The following is a 19,815-nucleotide window of genomic DNA, read 5'->3' on the forward strand; positions in this document are numbered from 1 at the left end:
AATGGCATTTCTCGCGTTTAATCGACACCCACGCCATTAAACACGGTTCCCATACCTCGACGTGACAGCTGTTCCAATTCCTTCTTGGCTCAGTCATCCGTCATCCGTACGTACCACACTGCTGCATATCCAACACCTACAGGCAACTAACAACAAAGAACCTATTGCACAGTCTATTCATTCTCCTCCTTATCAAACCGTATATACTCCGTACCCTTCCTCGTCTTCACATCTGTCCATGTCTTCAAGAACAAGTATCACCCCAAAGAACGCAGCTAGGGATAAGCGCTACCTTGGCGATACCTCCGCCATCCCCCTCACCACCTCATAGGCCACGGTACCGCCGAAGTCACACACCACCTCACCTCCACCCCTTCCGAACGTTTCGTTTCATCGTTTCAGCCCTTTCCTCTTTTGGTTGGGGGCTGCTCGTTTCCAGTTCTTCTGTCCTTCCACAGGATCGCCAACCGTTCCAACGCCTCTCCCGGTGCAGATCACCCTCACAGGCGGAGCTGCATCGTCCGATCTTTTTTTCCTTACCTCGAATCAGAATGTTCCAACCGGCTTCTGTTGCAGACGTCGTCCACCAACAGAACAGCAAAGCAAACAGTTTTGACAGCTGCAAACTACCATAATGCGAAACTAGTCCAACGTTACCTCATTCAACATGACTCCATTCACGTCATGTAGGAAAAAGAAGCGAGAGCAAATTCCACCCCCGGATGACCCGAGATTTGGTAAAACATTCAGTTCGCATTAACTGAAATCTCACACAAATCTGCCTTGCGAGGATATATGTATGTATCGTCTCCGCAGCGTTAATTAGGACGGAAAAAAAAGGAAATAAAACTTTGCGATATTGACAGGGCAATGCACAGATAAAACCAGGGAATCCCCACGATGTTCTAAATATATATATATTTTTGATTTCTGGAGTCTCAAAGCTCAAGAGCTTCATCAATCGCAGATATGTCTGGGTTCAACCCTATGAAACAGAAAACCATGTTGAACATGAAAAACAAGGGACAAAACAAACATTGTAATTCTGGATGAAAGTCACCCTTCACCACCTTCTCCTTCTCTATTAGTAGTATGCAATACAGTAGTACCCTCTACAGGCCACCCAGATCTAGCTGTCCAACTCGCATCTCATCACCTCCTCTGTGATGTGTCCAGTCCAGTCCTGTTGGAACCCTCACACCCTCACAATCTAAAAAGTCAAAAAGAAAAAAGCTCGTGGTATCACCCCTTTCCCTTCTCAAGCCCAACGACCATCTACCCATCCGATCACCTTTAACCAAATAACGCCCGGAACAAAAGATCACAAAAGAAACCCAGTCGCTATGCATTCCCCCCTTCCTACCCATACCCAGAAACAAACAAAAATAAAAATATCAAGCCAACCCCAACCACTTCAGCGCCTTCTTCCCATCCCCCCCACCACCACTCCCCCTCCGCCTCCCATACATAGGCATCAACCTCCTCTCCTCCTCATCCAACTCCCCGTAATCCTCCTCATCATACGACGACGTAACTGGCAGGTGACTCAGCGTAGCCACCTGTCTCAACCGGTTGTTATTCCCACCATTATGGCTCAAACTCTGGGAAGACGCCGTCCCCGTAGAAAACCCATACGGCCTACCTGTTGAGCCTTGCCCCCCAAGATGAACCGCCTGCCCCCTCGGCCTCCCCCACCCACCACCCCGCTCCATCTGCTTCTGCGCCGTCAACGGATGCGGGCTCTGCATCGTCACAGGCGTCACATTTCTCGAGATCGGCGTCATGTTCCTCGGCGTGGGAGTCACAATTCTCGACCCGGGCGTCATATCCCTCGGCGACATCGCCCCCCGCGACAGCGCCGCCGAATCCCTAAAAACCGGCGGCCGCAACCCACTAGGACAAAACGATTCCGCCGGCGACGCAGGCGGCGTGTCCAACCCCGAGCTGGCAATAGAATGATGCCTCACCTTTTCCCCCTGCTGCTGATACTCCTCCGTCGTCTGCGTCCTTGCCGCCTTGATGATCAACGCCGGATAAACCTGCTTCCTTGTCCCCGTCCCTTCCCTCGGTCTCGCAACCTCGCTGATCGGCGTTTTGGGTGGCGTGTAAAAATCCGACACCGACACCAGCTGCTTCTGCACCGACGCAAGAAACGTGGCCGTGTCCGCCTCGCTGGCTACAGAAGGGAGGATGTAATCCGCCTGGGTGAATGATGGGGAGCCAAGCAGTGCTTCGAGTATGCTCCCAAAGTCCTCTTGTGACATGGGCGCAGTGGAGGATTTGTAGACTTCAATGCTGGGCGGTGGGGAGAAGGGTCGGTTGAGCGCCGAGGCGTCCCCGTTGATGACGCCAGCTATTCTCATGATTTCGTTCCCCATGAGTTTTTGGACTGCGAGGATAGTTTCGAGGTGTTCGGAGGGGTATTCGATGAGGAGGAACCGGACTTGAGGGCGGGAGCAGAGGTAGCGTTCGATGTAGGGGATTATCAAGGCCGCGAGGACTGCTCGGTCTGAAAAGGGGTTTGCTTGGGTTTGCTTGGAGAGTGGTTGGGCGGTGTAGGCTTGCATTGCGGCGCCGATGAGGTCTCTGTGTAGGGTTAGCAACTGATAGATGACGAATTAGAAGTTGGGGGAGCCGTACCTCAGGCTCACGCGCCCAGTCCTAGAAACACCATCTTTGCAACCGAGCTTCTCAAGTAGTTGAACCACCTCATCAAGTCGAGCCTTGCTCACCCCAACCTCGCCACCCACTCCCAACATCATGTCAACCTTGCCCTTCCTCACATACCGGCTCACCACAGAAAGCTCGTCCCAAATGCTATCCGTCACCGACCCATCCCCCGACGACCTCGGCTGCCGCCGCCCCGTCCGCGTCTGCGCGCACTGTGAAGTAAGAATCGACCTCAGCGAATTCTGCGTCACAACCGACGTCTCCTCCCCAACCGGCAAACTCCAAAACCGCTGACCCCCCTCAAGCGCACTCACCGGCCTCGCCTCCGAAGGCGTCGGCGAATGCCCCGGCGTTGGCAACCCGTGAACCAACCCACCATTAACCCAACTCTGCTTCCTCCCATCACCCGCCGCCTCCGCAAAAGCCCCCGGGCTCAAACTCTCCAGCATCCTCCTCGTATTATCATACCCCTTCTCCAAAACCCCCGAGTCAAAGGCGGCGGTGGTCCGAACCGGCATCCTATCCGTATAATCGCCTCTCTGAAAGCCCTGAAATACCAAATCCAGCGATTCGTCCGATTGGGGTGTAGAAAGATGGATTACCAAATCCTCCCTCAGCGGCAGCACCGGTTCAAATGTTTTGTCGGTCTCGGTCGCGGCGGCGGCGGCGGTGCTCTCGTGATCGGACGGTGGTGGCTCGGTGGTGAGATTGGCGTTGTGACCTCGGCCCCACTGCTCAAACAAGCCCAAGCGGTGGTAACCTCCCATGTTGTCATCATCGCGGTCCACCCCCAAATGCCTCCCAAGGCTCGTCAAGTTATTTTCAAACGCCAGCTTGTCATCTGCTGACCGTGGCCTCTCATTTTCAACACGACACCCTCGAGATGAAAACGACGGGTCGGATTGGTCCCCCTCAGCAAGGGGGAGCGGCGGCTCCTCCCTGATTCCAGTCCACCTAATAAGAGGCGACGGAATCTCAATCCTCAGAGGCGTTCGTCGGGTGCTTGATGCCACTGTCTTTCCGCAAGAAGATGAGCAAGGCAACGTAATAAGCCCGTTCTTGTTATCGCGCCCCTCACTCGAAGCCGCTGACGACGACGACCCCTTAGATCCCCCCAGCACTACACTCCCCGCGACAGAGTCCACCACCGACAAGCTCATGCTCCTCCTCACAACCTTCCTCTTCCTGATCTCCACAATCCTGACTGTCATATCAACCTCATTGATACCACCCGCCGGCTGCAAAAAAGCCGTTTCCCTATCCAGCAAATCCGCCGCCCTCATCGCCCTGATCACAGGGTCCTCAAACGGGCTGTGGCGTTCTGTCTGCTGGACAAGCACAGTCTCCTTTGGCAACGATGGCGTGGCATTCCTGAGACGCAACGGTCGCGGCACTAGACCGGCAGATCTCGGGCTAGCAGCAACAACCTTGACTTTCTCCAAGGCCGCTACCGAAGGACCGTGGTTCTTGGCGCAACGGCGTGAGGCTTCCCTAGCAAGGTGAGCAGCACCTTTGCTAGCCAGTTGGCAGAACACCAGATCTGCCTCCTCGACGTTGCCGCTGGTTTGTTGCTTGCTGATCGCCGAGAGACATAGCGCGTGGGCTCCGACTGTGCCCCCGTGTGTGAACACGATGCGCCCTTCCTCGGGTGTGGATTGCTGCAGGAACTCTTGGGCTTCGGCATGTCGTTTTTGGGCGGCGACATGGACCCTGTGGATGAGCTGGGTGGCGTCAGGGTAGTCGTCTTTGTTGATGTTGCCGAGGTAGTGTTGGAGGGCGGGGAGGATGAGGATGTGAGGTGAGGTGGGCAGGAGGCGCAGCTGGGTCGCTACCAGTCTTGCTGGACCTTCCAATGCCACCAGACAGCCGTTTAGCTCTGGCGAGCCTGTCGATTCTGCCATGTTGTTGTCGTCGTCGAGAATATTTTCTCTGAATTATTCGCCGTGGGATCTTGTCGTCTGAAGGGTAATGGCAGCAACGACCCGGCCATAAAGCATGCTCGGCCCGTCTCCAAGGAAGTACCAGGTATGTTCTCCCGTCGTTGGCCTGGCAATCAGAGAAGAAAGAGAAAGCGAAAAGAAATGCTCGTAAGTCGTAAGGGTTGGTTTATACCTGCTGTGCGCGCAACAACCAACAATGATGTCGCTTAGACAGCCGGTGGCTTGTGAAGAAGAAAATCAAGAGAGACCAGGCTCGGGCATTGCAAATGCACCTGAGGAAATAAAGCGATGTAAAAAGTAAAGGAGGACGAGAACAGGAGGGTGTGGCTTCCTCGAGATAGAAAAAAAAAGAATTGGGTCGCAAATGGGCCAAGTCGCAGAGCAGACAGACAGAAGACAAGGGCGGGCCAGACTCTGGATGAAGTGGATGCGGGTATCCAGAATCGCTCACTCACTCGTGTGGGTAACACCACCGGTTTAACCGTAGCGTCCTAGTCCTGGTTTTTCCCCAGCTTCCTAGTGAATTGAAACGGAGGCTTATTATTTTTTTCTAGAATTTTTGGGGGTTTGCCAGCCTGGAAGCACCAGTGCCACTTGGTTGCGCCTTGCAAACGGCGGCCAAAATAGAAGCATCAGGAGGAGGGGCTTGCTCCCAAGTGGTGTGGGATGGAAACGGGCTTGAAAAAAATAACAGAAGAAGGGAACAAATAAACTTGAGTATTTACCCATCAGTCCAACCAGTCATGGACCGGGTTCGGTGAAGCTAATATCCATAATAGCAGGATGTTAACAACAAACCAACACCAATGGAAGCTGGGAAGGATCAACTTTGGGTATCAGTCAAATCTGACAGACACATCTCTCCGTTCTCCGTAACTACTGAGGTATTTTTTTTTTCTTTCTGGCCTTCTCTCCCTCTTGGATGCTTCGCTTCCATTGCACCACATACGGTGGTCCGGACAAAGTACCACCCTTTTTTTTTTCCCTCCTCGACCCTCATGCCGAGGAGCATAAACAAAGAACAACGTCTCTTCCGGCCTTCGGACCTTCAGCCGGGTGCCAACATGACTTCGAAACACCTTTAGCAATGTTGTGTGAGGGATTCAAACCTTGTTGGGAGGAGGGGTCTCCGTAAGCGCCTCTTGCAGACCTGCCTAATGTGCGCACACCAACCCTCAACTTTTATCACCAGGAACAGCGTTTGTGGGAGGAGGAATATGTCGTTGTGAGTGAAGTGAGAGACAATGCCACGCCACCATCATACTTGCTGCTGCGGAGGCTGCTGCATGTAGGTAGCTTGGTCAGACAGAAAGAAAAAGGGGGCAAGATCAGCTCAGTTTACACAATATGCAAGCAATCACCACATGCTGCGAGAATGGGTGGGTGTCTTGGGTGAACCGATGTGTGAACCGATGTTGATGAAGTGTCTGACATGAGAAGAAACAAGGCTAGTTCCATGCAGGGATTTGACTAAAAAAGCGGAGGGTTCCATAGTGTGTGTGACGGATATTCTTCCACAAAACAATGGCACAGCAAAGTAAGCCAGATACATAACACCTCATAGCTACACTCCAAGAACAGTTGGCACACTTTGAGATACAGGCATCACTCTCCCCTCAAGATACTTGAAGACCTCTTGATTGACCGAGAGGCCTACTTGGTTCCTTGTACAGGGTAGACAAAGGTGCCATGATCATCAGCCATTCTCCCCCGCCCAATATTTTGTCCAGTCAGGCAGGGCTGACCCACCGTGAGATAGCGCTTCTGGGCAATCCCGATCCGGGGATGGGCCCTCCATCCCGTGTAAAAATAGTGACGTACCGCTGTCCAACCCCTTCTCCTCCCAGCTTTGATCTCCCAGTGGTTCGCCAATCGTTCGACAGATTTGGGTTGTCAACAACACTCAGTCCTCGTCCCACGGTACCCAAGATGTTCCTCCAGACATGACTCTTCTGGTGACAAACGGCAATTTATTTTTCTGACACCCTGTTATCCTTGCTTTTTTTCCGGAGGTGCTGTTGATGGCTCTAGTCTCTCTACGCCGTACCAACTGCCGGCAAGGCTCGGGGGCTACGTCTAATGCAACTTCATCTGCTTCAGCCAGCCAGCTTCCTTTGACTCGGCCGATGTCCATTCTCTACAACCTGCTGATGAATGCAAGTGCTCCAAGACATACATTCATACACCTGAAGTGGCGTCAATAATCATGGTTTTCGGCCATTTCCGGGGAAATATAGCTGGCAAGCCCCGAGATATTCCCAAGTTGTTATGGTGTTGCCTTGAAACTTCATTATCACCGACCAACCTCGCAGAGCGCTTCCGTCCGACTCGAATAGCACGCCTCTAGGCAGCCTCCCGTCAAGCTGAGCGGAAACATGCAGCTCACGCTCAGTCCTTGCAATCACGCGCAATCAAACCCGGTGGCGTCCCAGGAACCACGTGTAGAACGACGGGAACACTGAAACAAGCAGGTCTGGAAGAGCAACCCGCAGCAATACGCAGGAACACAGTGTCTGAGGGCAAAAGATACGAACTGCAAGCCAGGGTGGCGTGCCCGAGCCTAAGCCTGAGGTACTTTCTATTCTTCATCGTTGTCCTCCATCAGGGCAGCGAGCTCTGCTTCCTCTTCGGCACTCAGCAGGCCCTCGGGTTTAGTTTCCTCCCTTTTTTCCTCCGCGACAGGCTTCTTCTGTTCTTCAACCAAAGTGTCCAGACCTGCCTTTGCCAAGGGCCACACCCGAACAGTGCCGTCGATACCAACACTGCAAAGTCTCTCAGCCGACCCCTTGGCATTCTTCAAGAGCACCAGCTCAGTAACCTCATCATAGTGCCCCAGCAGAGAGCAGTACAGCTTCCCCGAAGCCCGATCCCAGAACTTGATGTCCTCGTCCCTCCCAGCCGTGATCACCCATTGGTCCGTGACAGCCACAGCGCGAACATGATCCCCATGCTGAAAACTGTCCTCGCAGCTGAAGTTCTTTATCCTCGACAGGCACTTGGCCGTCCCGTCTCCGCTCGACGTCCACAAGTCAACCTCGTCCCCGTCGTGGTCGAGTACGAGTTTGTAGACGGTTGTCTCGTGCTCCAAAATTGTCCGCCTTTCCGTGCCAGGCGCATTGGGCAGCTCCTCGACCACCTGCTCCCAGCCGTCGGTCCGAATCTTCCACCGTCGAATATGCGGGTCACTGCTCGCACTGATGAGGGAGATCTCGGATTCGGTTGAGGCTGCGTGGTCGACGGCTAGATCTTGGATGCTGAGCATGTTGACAACATCGTCTTTGAGGGTGTGGATGCGGGCTCCGGAGGTGATGTCCCAGACGATGATCTTCTTGTCGGCGCCGCCACTGATGAGGATGTCTTTGCCTCGGAGCCTGGCGCAGACGACTGCTTTGACAAAGTCTGCGTGGCCGATGTACTTTTTCCCTGGTGTCTTGGTGTCCAAGTCCCAAGACCAGACTGACTTGTCCCAGGCACCAGCAAAGAGTGTCCCGTTGTTTGGGCCTCCGACGGTGACACAGCTGACTGGTGTTGTTGGGCCGCGATAGACTGCTTTGGTGTTTTCAGGATCCTGTTCACTATCAGCATATGCTGTGGGTTGCTAAGGAATCCAATCATTTACCTCAAAGTCCACCCTCCTCACAGCTCCTGCAGACTCGGCAACCAAGACAGCAGAAGACGGGGATCTGGGGTCCAGCACAGCTGCGAGGATCTTGGACTTTAAGACGATGGGGTTGCCGTATCTGTTGCCAGACTTGGCCGCCCTTCTTTGCCTTGTGGCCTGCTCTGCACTTTGTTGGTGTATAGGTTAGCTCGTGATCCAAACACTCACGAATAGGGGCCCCTGTCAGTTTGGATAACTCACTCTGTCTCGAAAAAGTGACCTGGGTCTGAGGACTGCATCTTGACTGCGGGGTTATCGATTTTGAACTGGGAAAAAGGAGACAAAAGAAGAGAAAAACAGCCCCTGACTTATAGATCTGGAAATACAGCTGCCTGGCCACCCGGAAGATGTATATTCTGCTGCCTTCAGTTCATGATAGTGTAATCAGTGGTCACCAGCGGATCAGTGCAAGCCCGACAGAAGGGGATGGACATGCCAGGCGGTGACAGCTGACAGTTCTTGATGCGTGGTGTAGTGTAAGTGGGACACGGGCCAATTGAGGCGGGGCACGACAGCAGCGAAACGCGACCGCTAAATTGAAACGCGGTGAGACGCGTCTCCTTTTCAGCGGATGTTTCCTGGGGCGCAACTTTCACCGCCCAGCTGCTCAAACATCCCCGTCGGTTGGATATCCACAGGGGACTGCTACGACGACGACAAGTACACCTCTGCTGAGTTACTGGTTCATCTATGCGATAATAGAACGGATCGACTCAGAGTAAACACCACAATGGCGTCGTCGGTCATCGCATCCCGACCAAGGGCTCGCCCAGCCCACACCTCGGGCACCACGAAATGCGCTTACACTCCAGACGGAACAAAGCTGGTCACTGTCGGCTCCAACAATACCATTCGTGTGTACAAGACCGGCTCAGACGGCGAGCCTGACAATGTGGACGACTGCCAGGAACAAAATGTTGCGGTATCAACAAGCAACAAGTTCTTCGTTGCCGGCTCGGAAGATGGCACTCTCGCTTACTACTCGCTCGAGACCAACATGTTTGACCGCCTCCTGACGCGGACAAGCCTCCCAGTTCGCGATGTTGCCCTCTCTCCAGACGACAAGTGGTGCGCTGTTGCTAGTGACGAGCTTACAGTCAAGCTGGTCAACATGGAGGATACCACGAACCTGCTTACGCTGAAGGAGCATGGAGAGCAGACGAAGCATATCTCGTTCGACCCCAAGGGCACCATGCTTGCGGTCTCATGTACCAATGGGATCATCTACATTTACTCTTTGACGACGGATCATCCCGAGCTTATTCGAAAGGTGGACGGTGTCATTGGCAGGGTGCAGACCGACTCCGAGGCCTCGACCAAGGTGGTCTGGCACCCTGATGGCCGTGCTTTTGCGGTGCCCACACCTACGAGGGATATTCAGGTTGTGTCCAAGAATGACTGGGAGAAGCAAAGGGTGTTTTCCAACGGGCATGAGGGAGATGTCACGGCTCTTGCTTGGTCTCCCAACGGAGCGTTGCTCGCCTCAGCCGGCAAGGACAGGAAGCTCTTGATTTGGTCCACCAAGGACCAGAGCGTGGTCGCCAGATATGAGTACCCCAATGTCGTCGACATCGCCTGGCACCCAACCAAAAACCTGGCCTCCTTCACTACCTCTAATGGAGAAGTGTTCATCAGCCCAGAGTTCGTCTCGGAGCAGTTTGCTTCCATGCTCAAGCTCCCCCGGCAACCGGCCCCTTTTATTCACGACCCCCTTGAAGGAATCTCCAATGGCCTCGACAGACAACCCCTTCCTAGCCGTCCCCGAGCTGGTACGCCAGATAGCTTCGACGACCTCCTTGATGATGACGTAGTAGAGGAGGATGACTTTGTTGTGGACGACGACGGTGCGGGCTATGCGCTCAACACCGGCCGAAAGCGTCCCGCAGACGACACCACCGACGGCCAACCCCCTTCCAAACGAGCCAACTATGCCCTCCAACTCCAACACCACCCCCCTTTCCAACCCGGCTCCACCCCCTGGCGCGGCAACAGAAAGTACCTTTGCCTCAACCTAATAGGCTTCATCTGGACTGTCGACCAAGACAGCCACCACACCGTCACGGTCGAATTCTACGACCACGAATTCCACCGCGACTTCCACTTCACCGACACGTTCCTCTACGACCAAGCCTGCCTCACCAACACCGGCTCCTTGTTCTCCTGCCCACCAAAAGACGACGCCCCGGCTGTGGTCTTTTACCGTCCCCACGAGACCTGGACGCAGAGAAACGACTGGCGGATTTCCCTGCCGAAGGGTGAAGCCGTGTTGGCCATGGCCCAAGGCGAGAATTTTATTACTGTCACCACCACGGCGAATTACGTTCGGGTGTACACCCTCTTTGGGATTCCCTACCGAGTCTACCGCCCCAAGTCCAGTCCCGTGGTCACCTGCGCGGGATGGAACGACTACATCATGACGATTGGCAACGGCCCAGTAGGCGCGGACGGGATGTCCAGGCTCTTGTACTCCATCTACAACATCAAGCGGGATGAAATCTGCCAAAACGAAGACATTGTCGCCTTGCCGGACGGTGCCTCGTTGAAATCAGTCTTTTTTTCCGATGTTGGCGTAAAGCCCCCCCCCCCCCCCCCCCTTTTTTTTTTCCCACCCCACCACCCAGCCCTACTAACTTTGCGTAATAGGACCCATGTATATACGACACAACAGGAACCCTCCTAACCCTCCTCCACTGGCGCCTCCCCTCCCGCGCCTACTGGGTTCCCCTCTTGTCAACCTCCCTCCTCCCACGTCTCGCCTCGGGCCGAAAAAAGGAATCTTACTTCCCCATCGCGGTGGCGGACAATAAATTCCATTGCATCATCCTAAAAGGAGGGGATCAGTACCCTTACTTTCCCCGGCCTTTACTCTCCGAATTCGAGTTTTCCATCCCGCTTTCTGGACCGCCCAAACCTAAAAAGTCAAAACCAACCAACGACGACGATGACATGATGCTCGATCAATCCTCAGACTCGGATGGAGAGGACGACGCGGCCGGGGAGAGTGATAAATTGATCCAAGGGTTCATGCTGAAGAGTATCCAAGCCTCCCAGCTCGACGACCTGCTAGACGCCACGCAATCAACCGCCTCGCAACGCGCGCTGCGGTCTAGGCTTTCGTTGGAGATTGATAAAACGTTACTGCAGCTCCTGGCGGTGGAGTGTAGGGAGGGAGGTGAGGAGAGGGGTATGCGCGCGCTGGAGGTTGTCAAGCTCATGAGGGACACGTCTGGGAAGATGATTGAGGCGGCGGGCAAGATTGCCGAGAGGTATGGACGGACCGTCCTGGGGGAGAAGATCAGGGAGTATGGCGAGGAGAGGGTGGGGAAACAAATCAGGAGTAGGAGTGATGGGCGGATGTCGACGCATAATCACCGAGGGTTTGGGAGTGGGGATGAGAGTGACTTTTGAAAGTGACGGAAAAAAGAAGAGAAGAAGGATGGGAACATGAGTAATGATGGATATTGAATTGCATTGGGTATCTAGTTATCTGTTGTTCGAGTAGCAGCATGGTATAAAAGATTCTGTTTGTGTTCATCAAGGACCCGTCTCGGTATTTGGCTAGTCAGAGATCCGTGATAGTTCGTAGGAGTTGTTCTAGCCTGGCTCTTGACGACTTATTTATATAGACAGTTGATTTCCAATCAAGCCTGTCTTGAAATCTATCAACTCAAAACAAAGTAGACACTGGCAACTTCACAACAGGAAGAATCACCAAGAGAAAATCATAGAAGACAGCAACGGCACAAAACAAAAATGGCTTGACCTGGCTCGATTAATCGCGCGAACCGCTCTACTGGTGGGTATATCATTTTCCATTGCCCTATATCCCCGATATCCCCGCGCCGTGCCTGTTACCGGCGAATGCAGATGGGCAGCCCTAAAACGACAAGAACACCATGCGGGAAAACCGACGCGAATCCGAGCTCAGACCCTATTTGTCCTTTTTTGTCCTCACACGCAAGCGTGACGCTTACTTGTGGTGGATCTTGCGCTGGTAGAAAGCGAGCTCCTCACCCTCGAGGATGTAGCCATCGGCACGGCCGGACTGGCCGGGGCGGGAGGCGATGACGGCGTAGAGACGACCGGCCTCGAACTGCTTCTCGAGAGCGGGGTCGACCTTGCCACCGGCGGCGAAGCGGGCAGCCTGCTTCTTCTCAACAGACTTGGACTTCTTTACCTCCTCAACGGTCTGACCCTGCTTCTGCTGGCGTCTACGGCCGAGGGGTTGGCCATAGTGGGCCTCGTACCACTGACGGAAAGGAGCGGCATCGATCTGGACGACGGCGGACTTGGTCAGGGTGTTGGTGCGGACAAGCTCGTTGTTGGAAGGGTGGTCTAGCAGAGGTCAGTGTCTGAAACTCAAGGTCTTCAGATTTTGGGAAGAACATACAGGCGACAACGATGACACGGGTCTTGCGGGTGGTACCCTCGGAAGCCCAGGCAAAGTTACCAGAGTCGAGACGAAGAGCGCGGTACTTGTGGTTACCACCGCGGGTGCGGACGGTGTGGATGCGCTTGGCACCGATACGGGTGTTGGCGGGCTGGCGACCAAGCTCGAAGGCTCTCTTCTTCCCTGTTCGCTACTGTCAGAAATTGCTTTCATTCCTAGTGTGCGATGACAGGCTCAGAACGCGATGGGTTGCTAGTTCCTGTAACGGCCCACGACACAGCCACCTCTCCGCTCCTCTCTCGAAGCAAGAAAAGCACCCAGTGTGTGAACCACCACAGGAACCTCCATGCGGACCTTCGAGTGCCCCCAGATGTCGAGGGGCAAATGTATTATGATTAGGAAACGGGAGGAGGAAGTTAGGACATACGGTAGAAACTGCAGCACGAGATAAGTTAGCAACCGCCATCTTGGATTCCATCGACACCAGCCAGGAGGACAAAAGGAAGGGAATTGAACATACGCCCGCTTGGCACCGGTGTGGGAGCGCTTATGCCGAGAGTCACGAGAGATACCCATCTTGCCGGTTTCTGTTGTGAGGTCGGGTTAGCAAAATTGTTCGTGATGCCGGTCGATGGTGGATGTTTCGCGGCAGGAGTCGAAGGTTGAGCAGGGCTGCAAAATTCTCGGAAGATTGAATCTTTTCGAATCTGCAAATATCGGCTCTCGCTTCGAATTCCGTCGGCCTGGTCGAGGGCAATGGGTATCGTGGTGGTTACTTACGTCGTTGGTCGTTGACTACTGAACGGTTGTGGAAAGGTCGGGGCAAGGCGCGATATGTTTTTGCAAACTGTGGGCGAAAAAAATCGGCGACATTGTAGGGCCGGGTCCGTGCTGTGGAGCCCTAAGAGAGAAAGCACGGGCCAACCGAAGAATTGGTGGGGAAGAAGGCCCGCTCTGTCGCTGGCCCTGCCAAGCCTCGCAGTCCAATTGCGCCAAGGTGCCTGTCAAATTTGGGTAAACAACCATGTGGAGGGTTAGGGTTGGAAATGATGGCTCCCAGGAGGCCCCTTCAAGCAGAAAGCCTCGCGGAGTCTGTCATCTGTGATCGAGCCTGAGTTGATGTCACCAATCTGCAGTCACTAGTTACGATAAGGAAACACTTGTCCCATGCCATACGGTAGTGACAGTCCTTTCGCTCTCCACAACGAAGCACAGAGGGGGGGGGGGAGAGGCGCATTGAAAGCTTGTACATCACTGCCATCAATCGAAGTTGGAGCCTACGACCGGACATAGATTTCGGTCATAGTAAAAGGTAACATTGAAGCAATGCTTCAATCTGAATTGTAAGCTCTGGCAAGTCTCTCAACTCCAGTCTCTGAGCTACAATCTATGTAAGTGTATGCATATGTTGAAAAAGAGTTCGTAAGTATGTACGGTGAAAGTTAAATGAAATCAATCCAATCTTCATCAGATGTGTCCCGGGCAGCAAAACGGCCCAAAAATCAGGGAGGAGACAAATAGTCTCTCCAAAGAAATAAATCATACGCAAAACAAGGGGGTATCCGCGACGTCTTTCTCCTCGACGTCTTTTTCTTTCCTCATACAAATCATTTCAACCTGAAAATCCCCTAATCTTATGACGTAGCAGCCGCAACGTTCCTAGTTTGTTGTGGCTCTTTCTCCTGTGTCACCTCCTGATCTGGTTTCTGGACCTCTTGATCGTTAACCTGGGGTTGCTTTTCCTGCTGATTCTTGTCCTCCGCCCCTATTGGTGCTTGGGGCTGATTTGGCTGAGCCGGCAACACGACCGGGCTCTGGGTTGGCTGCTGTCCCTCTTGCTGCTGCACTGGCGAAGGCGACTTTGGATTCTGACCACGTCTAGACATACCCCTCTGGACTGTAACCTGCTTCACAGTGCCAGGGGCAAATCTTTGCGCTCCCAGACCAGGTTGCAAAACAAGCGGTACGGCACCACTCTTCTCCCCGCTTACTCTCCTCACGCTCGGCTGCCTCCTTGTCCCTGCCGTTGCGGTCGCCAAAACCACAGGTATGTCGTCCATGGGGTGGGATCCCAATGCTGAGACGGGGCTCACTGGTAGTGCGTTATAAGCGGACACCGGCGAGTCCATGGTGTCATTGGCGCTGGGCATGTAAGTTGCGCTGGTTTGGGGAACGAAGGGCTTGTACTGCCTGGGCTGATACTGTGGCTGGTTCGGATAGGCAGCAGACTCCGGTCGGTACGGCTGGAGAGGCTGGGGCGCTGGAGGGATACCGTCAAAAGAGAACCGTGGAGAAGCGGCTGGTGTCGACATGGGGCTCGGAGCTGGGTAGTAGTTTGGCGATTTCTCAGGCGGGGGGTGGTTATGATGAGCCGACTTTTGCATATCGGGGATGGTGGCTAGAGCGGCGATGGTGGTACCAGAGAGAGGAGAAAATTGAGCCGGGGTTGCTTGTTGCAGATAGGGCGATGTCGTAGCAGAAGAAAGCTTGAGTGGCGGCGGGATGGCGGATGCTGCAGACGATGAAGAAATCGAGGTAAAAGAAGGTGTTTCGGACTGGCTTTGGTGTTGGCGCGGAGGGTCTGAGAAGGGCGACACGACCGGGACAGGCTGTGGTGGCAGTTGTTGCTGGTAATCCGATGGTTGCTGTTGCTGATAAGCTGATGGTTGCTGCTGTTGGTAGGCGGATGGTTGCTGCTGCTCATATTGCGATGGCTGGTAAGAAGATTGCTGATATGTAGTAGCTTGGGAGTATGCGTATGTGGACTGTTGTGGCGGTGGAGCCGATTGCTGGTAAGTTTGCGGTTGAGATGGTGGTTGAGATGGCGGTTGCGCAGATGGCTGCTGATACATGGGGGGTTGAGGAGGCCCGTCCGGAATCTGCGTCTGGCCTTCCTGCTCTTTCTTCCGGCGACGGAAAAAAATGAATGCAAACGCAATGAGCGCGATAGCTCCGATAGCACCAATGACACCTCCCGCGATAGCACCGGCGTTGGACGAAGAACTCTCGGCCGGGACCACAGCGGCAGCATTGGACGAAGTGGCTGCGGGGGCGGTATCGACACTGGATGAGGCTGTCTCGAGTGATCTATCCGTAGCCGACGTTTCCGTCTCCGTCTCCGATGACGAGCTCGACCCTGACGACTGCGATGAACTGCTGCTGCTCCTGACAGCAGTGGTTGTGCGCCGAGTTGAAGTGCGGCTTGGAGTGATGGTAGACATGGTTCTCGTCTTCTGGCCCACATGAGTCGTATCAGCTTCCTCGATGCTTCTCTGCCTGAAGATACTGCAGTAATAGTCGACTGCTCCAAGCTCATAGCTGATGGTGTTGCACAGTTGCTTTCCGAACGCCGAACTACGAGACAGTCAGTACAACCGATCCAACACATCATCTCACGTAATGCTACATGCCACTTGAGGATTTGAGGATCCGCCTGGCAATCCTCATCACAGTCCTTGAGGTCCTTCCTGTCCAGACAGGCTGTGTGGAAGTTGCAGCCTCCATTGCCGCAGCAGCCTACTCCAGCCGGAGATCTGCCTGAAGCCGTGATGAAGATACATTGCTGTTCGTCCGGGCAGGTCAATGGGTCACCTAGAAATAGTTAGCACCATCTTCATATACGGTGATCCAGAGCTATACACACGTTTGTTGCCGTCGAGATAGCCGCAAGTGTTATCGGGAGCGGCGATGTAGTTTGAAGGCCTGCCATTCTGACGTCGCAGCAGCACGTTCACAGCCGGAGCTTCTGTTGGTTTCGGCGTCCACCCAAGACCGTCTTCCACGGCAATGACACCGGTTGGCTGGGGACCTGGAAAGGCCAGTCCCTCGACCGAAATGCCAAAGAAGGCGAGCTGACAAAAAGTAGATACCCTCATCTTCATCTTTCGCTTGCTGGCTTGCGTCACCTGAATCACAAGCGACGGTGACAGTGACGGTTGGGAAGAAGAGAGAGCATAAGTCAGAGCGGGTTTGGCATTACGGTGCTGGCCAGCAGGCACAAGAAAAGACGCACTCCTTTCCGGGTCAAAGGTGATCGGCAGACATGTGCCATGGGTAAGAGATGTTTAAAAAGAGGACTCCGTGTGGGAAGTGGGAGTGGGACTGGGGTGTGAGACATTGGCGGGCAAGGATGGGGAACCACCACCAGCAGATGACAGCGCACACGGGACACAGGATCGACAAAAGATGGCTCCCAGCAACCTGGGAGGACTTGTTTATTGCATGTACCTACGGGGTGTTTGTGCTACGGCTGGCCATTCCATTGTAATGCGGTGTGGGAAACGTTGGAGCAAACAAGTTGTTTTTATGAAGCTCTGAAGATGCGGGCCATGTCGATCTCAGGGGTTGAATGAAGTGAAGAAAAGCTGTGCCTGGCGCCATGCATCCAAGAAACAGAAACATGCAGAGACCCTTCCTTTAATTTCACTGCCCCCAGAAACATCCCTGCAGCGGTTCCCGGCTCTTGGAAAGACGCTAGGCCCAGTGAGGAATGAGGAACGGCGGGGGCCCTGCCAAGCTCCGCACTGCACGCCAGATCGAACGGCCCCACCATCGGTGCCGAGCAGACGTCCTCCGTTGCCTGATTCTCTGATATTGATAGTATCGATATCAATTTATCAAAAGGTCCACATCTTCAAACCATGACAGACCTGCTGCGAGTCCTACCAGAATTCCCAGTCAAACAGTTTGGCGGCCTCATCTCAGCCCTCGAGTCACGCGGGTACACCACCGCCGACCTCCTGATCCTAGATCCTGCTGAAATAGAAACCAGAACCAAGCTGCCAAATGTGAAGCGATTATGTGATGCCATCTTGAACGCCCTACACACCGATCTTGGTGTTGCAGATCCACCACCACCACCATTACAACAACAACAACAACAACAACAACAACACGACGATGTACAGTCCAACATTGAACCACCACCACATCATCACCATGAAACCAGTCACCTAAAGCACACGGCTGACACCCTCTCCTCTCAATGGATCACAATCAGCACCCTCGACCCCCACCTGGACCTCGCCCTCGGGGGCGGCATTCCCACCGGCCACATCACCGAAATCACGGGTGAATCCGCCGCCGGCAAAACCCAATTCCTCCTCACCCTCCTCCTTGCCGTGCAACTCCCCCCTCCCCACGGCCTCTCCCGGCCAGCTCTCTACATCAGCACCGAAGCCCCCCTCTCAACCCGCCGCCTCTCCCAAATGATCACCGAAAACCCATTGTTTTCCACCCTCCCACGGTCTGCCCGCCCAACCCTCGACAAAATAATCAGCACCACCACCCCCGACCTCGAATCCCAAGACCACATCCTCACCTACCAAGCCCCGGTGGAAATCGCCCGCCGCAACGTCGGCCTCTTGATCATCGACTCAGTAGCAGCCAACTACCGCGCCGAATTCGAGCGCCCCACCGCCAACTCCAACCTCTCCTCGAACATGGGCGCGAGGACCAACGAGCTCATCAAGTTGGGAATGCACCTCAAGGATTTAGCAGAAAAGTACAACCTCGCGGTGGTGGTCTCCAACCAAGTAGCCGATCGTTTCTCAGGCACCGGCGGGCTCAAGACACCTGCTCCTGTCCCCCCCAAGACACCAGCTTCATCACTCAAGGCACCTTTCCCACATGTGTTGGGGAAACAATCACAGGAGTCACCGTTGGCATCAAGATCCCGACCGGCGGGGGCAATACCAATCCCACCGCCACCGCCACCGCCACAGCCGCAGTTAAACCCCGAGTTTCCCGATCCAGAAGTTGAGATTAACGCTCATCCTGCGTTATCGCTAGATCACCAGCAAAAGTGGTTTACCGGCTGGGGTGACAACCCATCGCTGGACTACCCGTTGAAGACGCCGAGTTTGGGGCTTGTCTGGTCGACGCAGATATCCGGGAGGATAGCGCTGTTCAGGAGGCCGGTTAATTATGGGTATGGGGATCATGTTGGGGCTGTGGAGGGGATGGGGGCGATGAAGGGGTGGAGGAGGTGGATGAAGGTTGTTTGGGGGGTTAATGCGCCGGCTTCTGATGTCAGTGGGAGGGGTGGCAAGAAGAAGGGAGGGGGGCCGGTGGAGTTTGAGGTTTGGAAGGGGGGTGTGAGGGTTGTTGATGCGGGGGAGGATTAGCAAAGGGAATATTGCATAATACTGCCAAAGGGCTTGGGGAAAGAGTATGGATAAATTTTTATTTGGATGGCACGTTGTGGACAAAAAGACTGGCACTATAAAACACTGAAACAGGCCTCAAAAGTAATCAATAGGCCTCTTGATTATCCTTTTAGACCTCTTGACTATCTTTTAAAAGCCTATTCTTCTTTTAAAAAGCATAGGTTAGGAATAACTACACATTGTACCGACTTGCAATATCAGTTATTTTTTACCCACCACGTGGATGAATACATATTGCCAAGCTAAGGTTGGGAAAGAAGACATCACTGCCAGGCTAAACTTTGAGAAGAGTAATCAGAGATAAATCCTCTTTATATATTCTTTTATTCTTAATATTCGATGATAAGATGCTGCATGGGTTGTTTTGGTGTTTTATTTTCATTTTGTATCCAACCGAATCCAACTCACCGTAATCCTCATAATCATCATCATAGTACTCCTCAGACTCTTCATAGTACTCCACATCGTCCTTTTGCCACTCCTCATCACCATCTTCATCCTCATCCTCATCCTCATCCCCCTCACCATCGTCACTCTCCTCACCATCGTCACTCTCCTCACCATCGTCACTCTCCTCACCATCGTCACTCTCCTCACCATCGTCACTCTCCTCACCGCTCCCCTCATCCTCCACCTCTAGCCAGATCTCCCCATCCCGAGTCAACTTCATCTTCTCAAACTTCATACGCAATCCCCCCTCACCCTCAACAATCTCCACATCCTCACCCTTGTCCTTCCCAGTCTGTGCCGTCCCATGAATCTCCCCGGCATATTTCTCCGCAACAGCATCATGACCCTCTCCCCCATCAACCGCACGCAGGGCATCATTAAACGCCATCGCCTCCCTCTTTCTCTCGTTGTTGTAGAAATCACCATATTTTTGCTGTCCCCCGTTCCCTCTGTCTTGGCTTCAGAGGGAGCTGTTGTCTCTTTGGTCGGCGGTTTGACCTCTCATGACTCGTGCTTGAGGGTAGAGGTCACGTCCTT

General features: G+C 53.8%; 8 protein-coding genes across 8 annotated transcripts; 3 read left to right on the top strand and 5 right to left on the bottom strand.

Moving 5' to 3' along the window:
- Positions 1-902: 902 nt before the first annotated feature.
- On the bottom strand, positions 903-6,028 carry QC763_307720 (uncharacterized protein). Its single transcript, XM_062911220.1, has 2 exons — positions 2,641-6,028; positions 903-2,586 (listed from the first exon to the last, which is right to left on the bottom strand). The coding sequence occupies exons 1-2, from the start codon at positions 4,569-4,571 to the stop codon at positions 1,395-1,397; spliced, it is 3,123 nt and encodes a 1,040-aa protein (XP_062767238.1). The 5' UTR covers positions 4,572-6,028; the 3' UTR covers positions 903-1,394.
- A 106-nt stretch (positions 6,029-6,134) lies between these two features.
- On the top strand, positions 6,135-6,557 carry QC763_0055650 (uncharacterized protein; the record flags this gene model as incomplete). The annotated part of the gene is made up of 2 exons (XM_062905808.1): positions 6,135-6,147; positions 6,370-6,557. 2 exons carry the CDS (start codon positions 6,135-6,137, stop codon positions 6,555-6,557), a joined length of 201 nt encoding a protein of 66 aa, XP_062767239.1.
- A 366-nt stretch (positions 6,558-6,923) lies between these two features.
- QC763_307730 (uncharacterized protein) lies at positions 6,924-8,680 on the bottom strand. The gene is made up of 3 exons (XM_062911221.1): positions 8,473-8,680; positions 8,230-8,398; positions 6,924-8,178 (listed from the first exon to the last, which is right to left on the bottom strand). Exons 1-3 carry the CDS (start codon positions 8,508-8,510, stop codon positions 7,189-7,191), a joined length of 1,197 nt encoding a protein of 398 aa, XP_062767240.1. The 5' UTR covers positions 8,511-8,680; the 3' UTR covers positions 6,924-7,188.
- A 321-nt stretch (positions 8,681-9,001) lies between these two features.
- Positions 9,002-11,679, top strand: mcl1 (DNA polymerase alpha accessory factor Mcl1; the record flags this gene model as incomplete). The annotated part of the gene is made up of 2 exons (XM_062911222.1): positions 9,002-10,840; positions 10,915-11,679. The coding sequence occupies 2 exons, from the start codon at positions 9,002-9,004 to the stop codon at positions 11,677-11,679; spliced, it is 2,604 nt and encodes an 867-aa protein (XP_062767241.1).
- Positions 11,680-12,033: 354 nt separating this feature from the next.
- RPS8A (ribosomal protein S8A) lies at positions 12,034-13,516 on the bottom strand. The gene is made up of 4 exons (XM_062911223.1): positions 13,182-13,516; positions 13,089-13,096; positions 12,662-12,844; positions 12,034-12,606 (listed from the first exon to the last, which is right to left on the bottom strand). The coding sequence occupies exons 1-4, from the start codon at positions 13,235-13,237 to the stop codon at positions 12,242-12,244; spliced, it is 612 nt and encodes a 203-aa protein (XP_062767242.1). The 5' UTR covers positions 13,238-13,516; the 3' UTR covers positions 12,034-12,241.
- A 451-nt stretch (positions 13,517-13,967) lies between these two features.
- Positions 13,968-16,960, bottom strand: QC763_307760 (uncharacterized protein). The gene is made up of 3 exons (XM_062911224.1): positions 16,305-16,960; positions 16,048-16,252; positions 13,968-16,015 (listed from the first exon to the last, which is right to left on the bottom strand). The coding sequence occupies exons 1-3, from the start codon at positions 16,540-16,542 to the stop codon at positions 14,296-14,298; spliced, it is 2,163 nt and encodes a 720-aa protein (XP_062767243.1). The 5' UTR covers positions 16,543-16,960; the 3' UTR covers positions 13,968-14,295.
- Positions 16,961-17,301: 341 nt separating this feature from the next.
- rhp57 (DNA repair protein rhp57) lies at positions 17,302-18,786 on the top strand (the record flags this gene model as incomplete). Its single annotated transcript, XM_062911225.1, has 1 exon — positions 17,302-18,786. The coding sequence occupies one exon, from the start codon at positions 17,302-17,304 to the stop codon at positions 18,784-18,786; it is 1,485 nt and encodes a 494-aa protein (XP_062767244.1).
- Positions 18,787-19,157: 371 nt separating this feature from the next.
- Positions 19,158-19,666, bottom strand: QC763_307775 (uncharacterized protein; the record flags this gene model as incomplete). Its single annotated transcript, XM_062911226.1, has 2 exons — positions 19,158-19,178; positions 19,223-19,666. 2 exons carry the CDS (start codon positions 19,664-19,666, stop codon positions 19,158-19,160), a joined length of 465 nt encoding a protein of 154 aa, XP_062767245.1.
- Positions 19,667-19,815: the final 149 nt, after the last annotated feature.

Source organism: Podospora pseudopauciseta, chromosome 3, assembly GCF_035222475.1.
Source record: "Podospora pseudopauciseta strain CBS 411.78 chromosome 3, whole genome shotgun sequence".
Taxonomy (NCBI): domain Eukaryota; kingdom Fungi; phylum Ascomycota; class Sordariomycetes; order Sordariales; family Podosporaceae; genus Podospora; species Podospora pseudopauciseta.

Bases quoted from the DNA above. Each gene is read 5' to 3' on its own strand.
- QC763_307720 (XM_062911220.1), bottom strand. From the start codon at position 4,571: ATGGCAGAATCGACAGGCTCGCCAGAGCTAAACGGCTGTCTGGTGGCA. The intron at 2,587-2,640 runs GTACGGCTCCCC...AACCCTACACAG, and splicing joins ACTGGGCGCGTGAGCCTGAG to AGACCTCATCGGCGCCGCAA.
- QC763_307730 (XM_062911221.1), bottom strand. From the start codon at position 8,510: ATGCAGTCCTCAGACCCAGGTCACTTTTTCGAGACAGA. The intron at 8,399-8,472 runs GTGAGTTATCCA...ACACCAACAAAG, and splicing joins GGTCACTTTTTCGAGACAGA to TGCAGAGCAGGCCACAAGGC. The intron at 8,179-8,229 runs GTAAATGATTGG...GATAGTGAACAG, and splicing joins TGAGGAGGGTGGACTTTGAG to GATCCTGAAAACACCAAAGC.
- RPS8A (XM_062911223.1), bottom strand. From the start codon at position 13,237: ATGGGTATCTCTCGTGACTCTCGGCATAAGCGCTCCCACACCGGTGCC. The intron at 12,607-12,661 runs GTATGTTCTTCC...GACCTCTGCTAG, and splicing joins CCGTGTCATCGTTGTCGCCT to ACCACCCTTCCAACAACGAG.
- QC763_307760 (XM_062911224.1), bottom strand. From the start codon at position 16,542: ATGAAGATGAGGGTATCTACTTTTTGTCAGCTCGCCTTCTTTGGCATT. The intron at 16,253-16,304 runs GTGTGTATAGCT...AACTATTTCTAG, and splicing joins CTATCTCGACGGCAACAAAC to GTGACCCATTGACCTGCCCG. The intron at 16,016-16,047 runs GTGTTGGATCGG...ACTGTCTCGTAG, and splicing joins GTAGCATTACGTGAGATGAT to TTCGGCGTTCGGAAAGCAAC.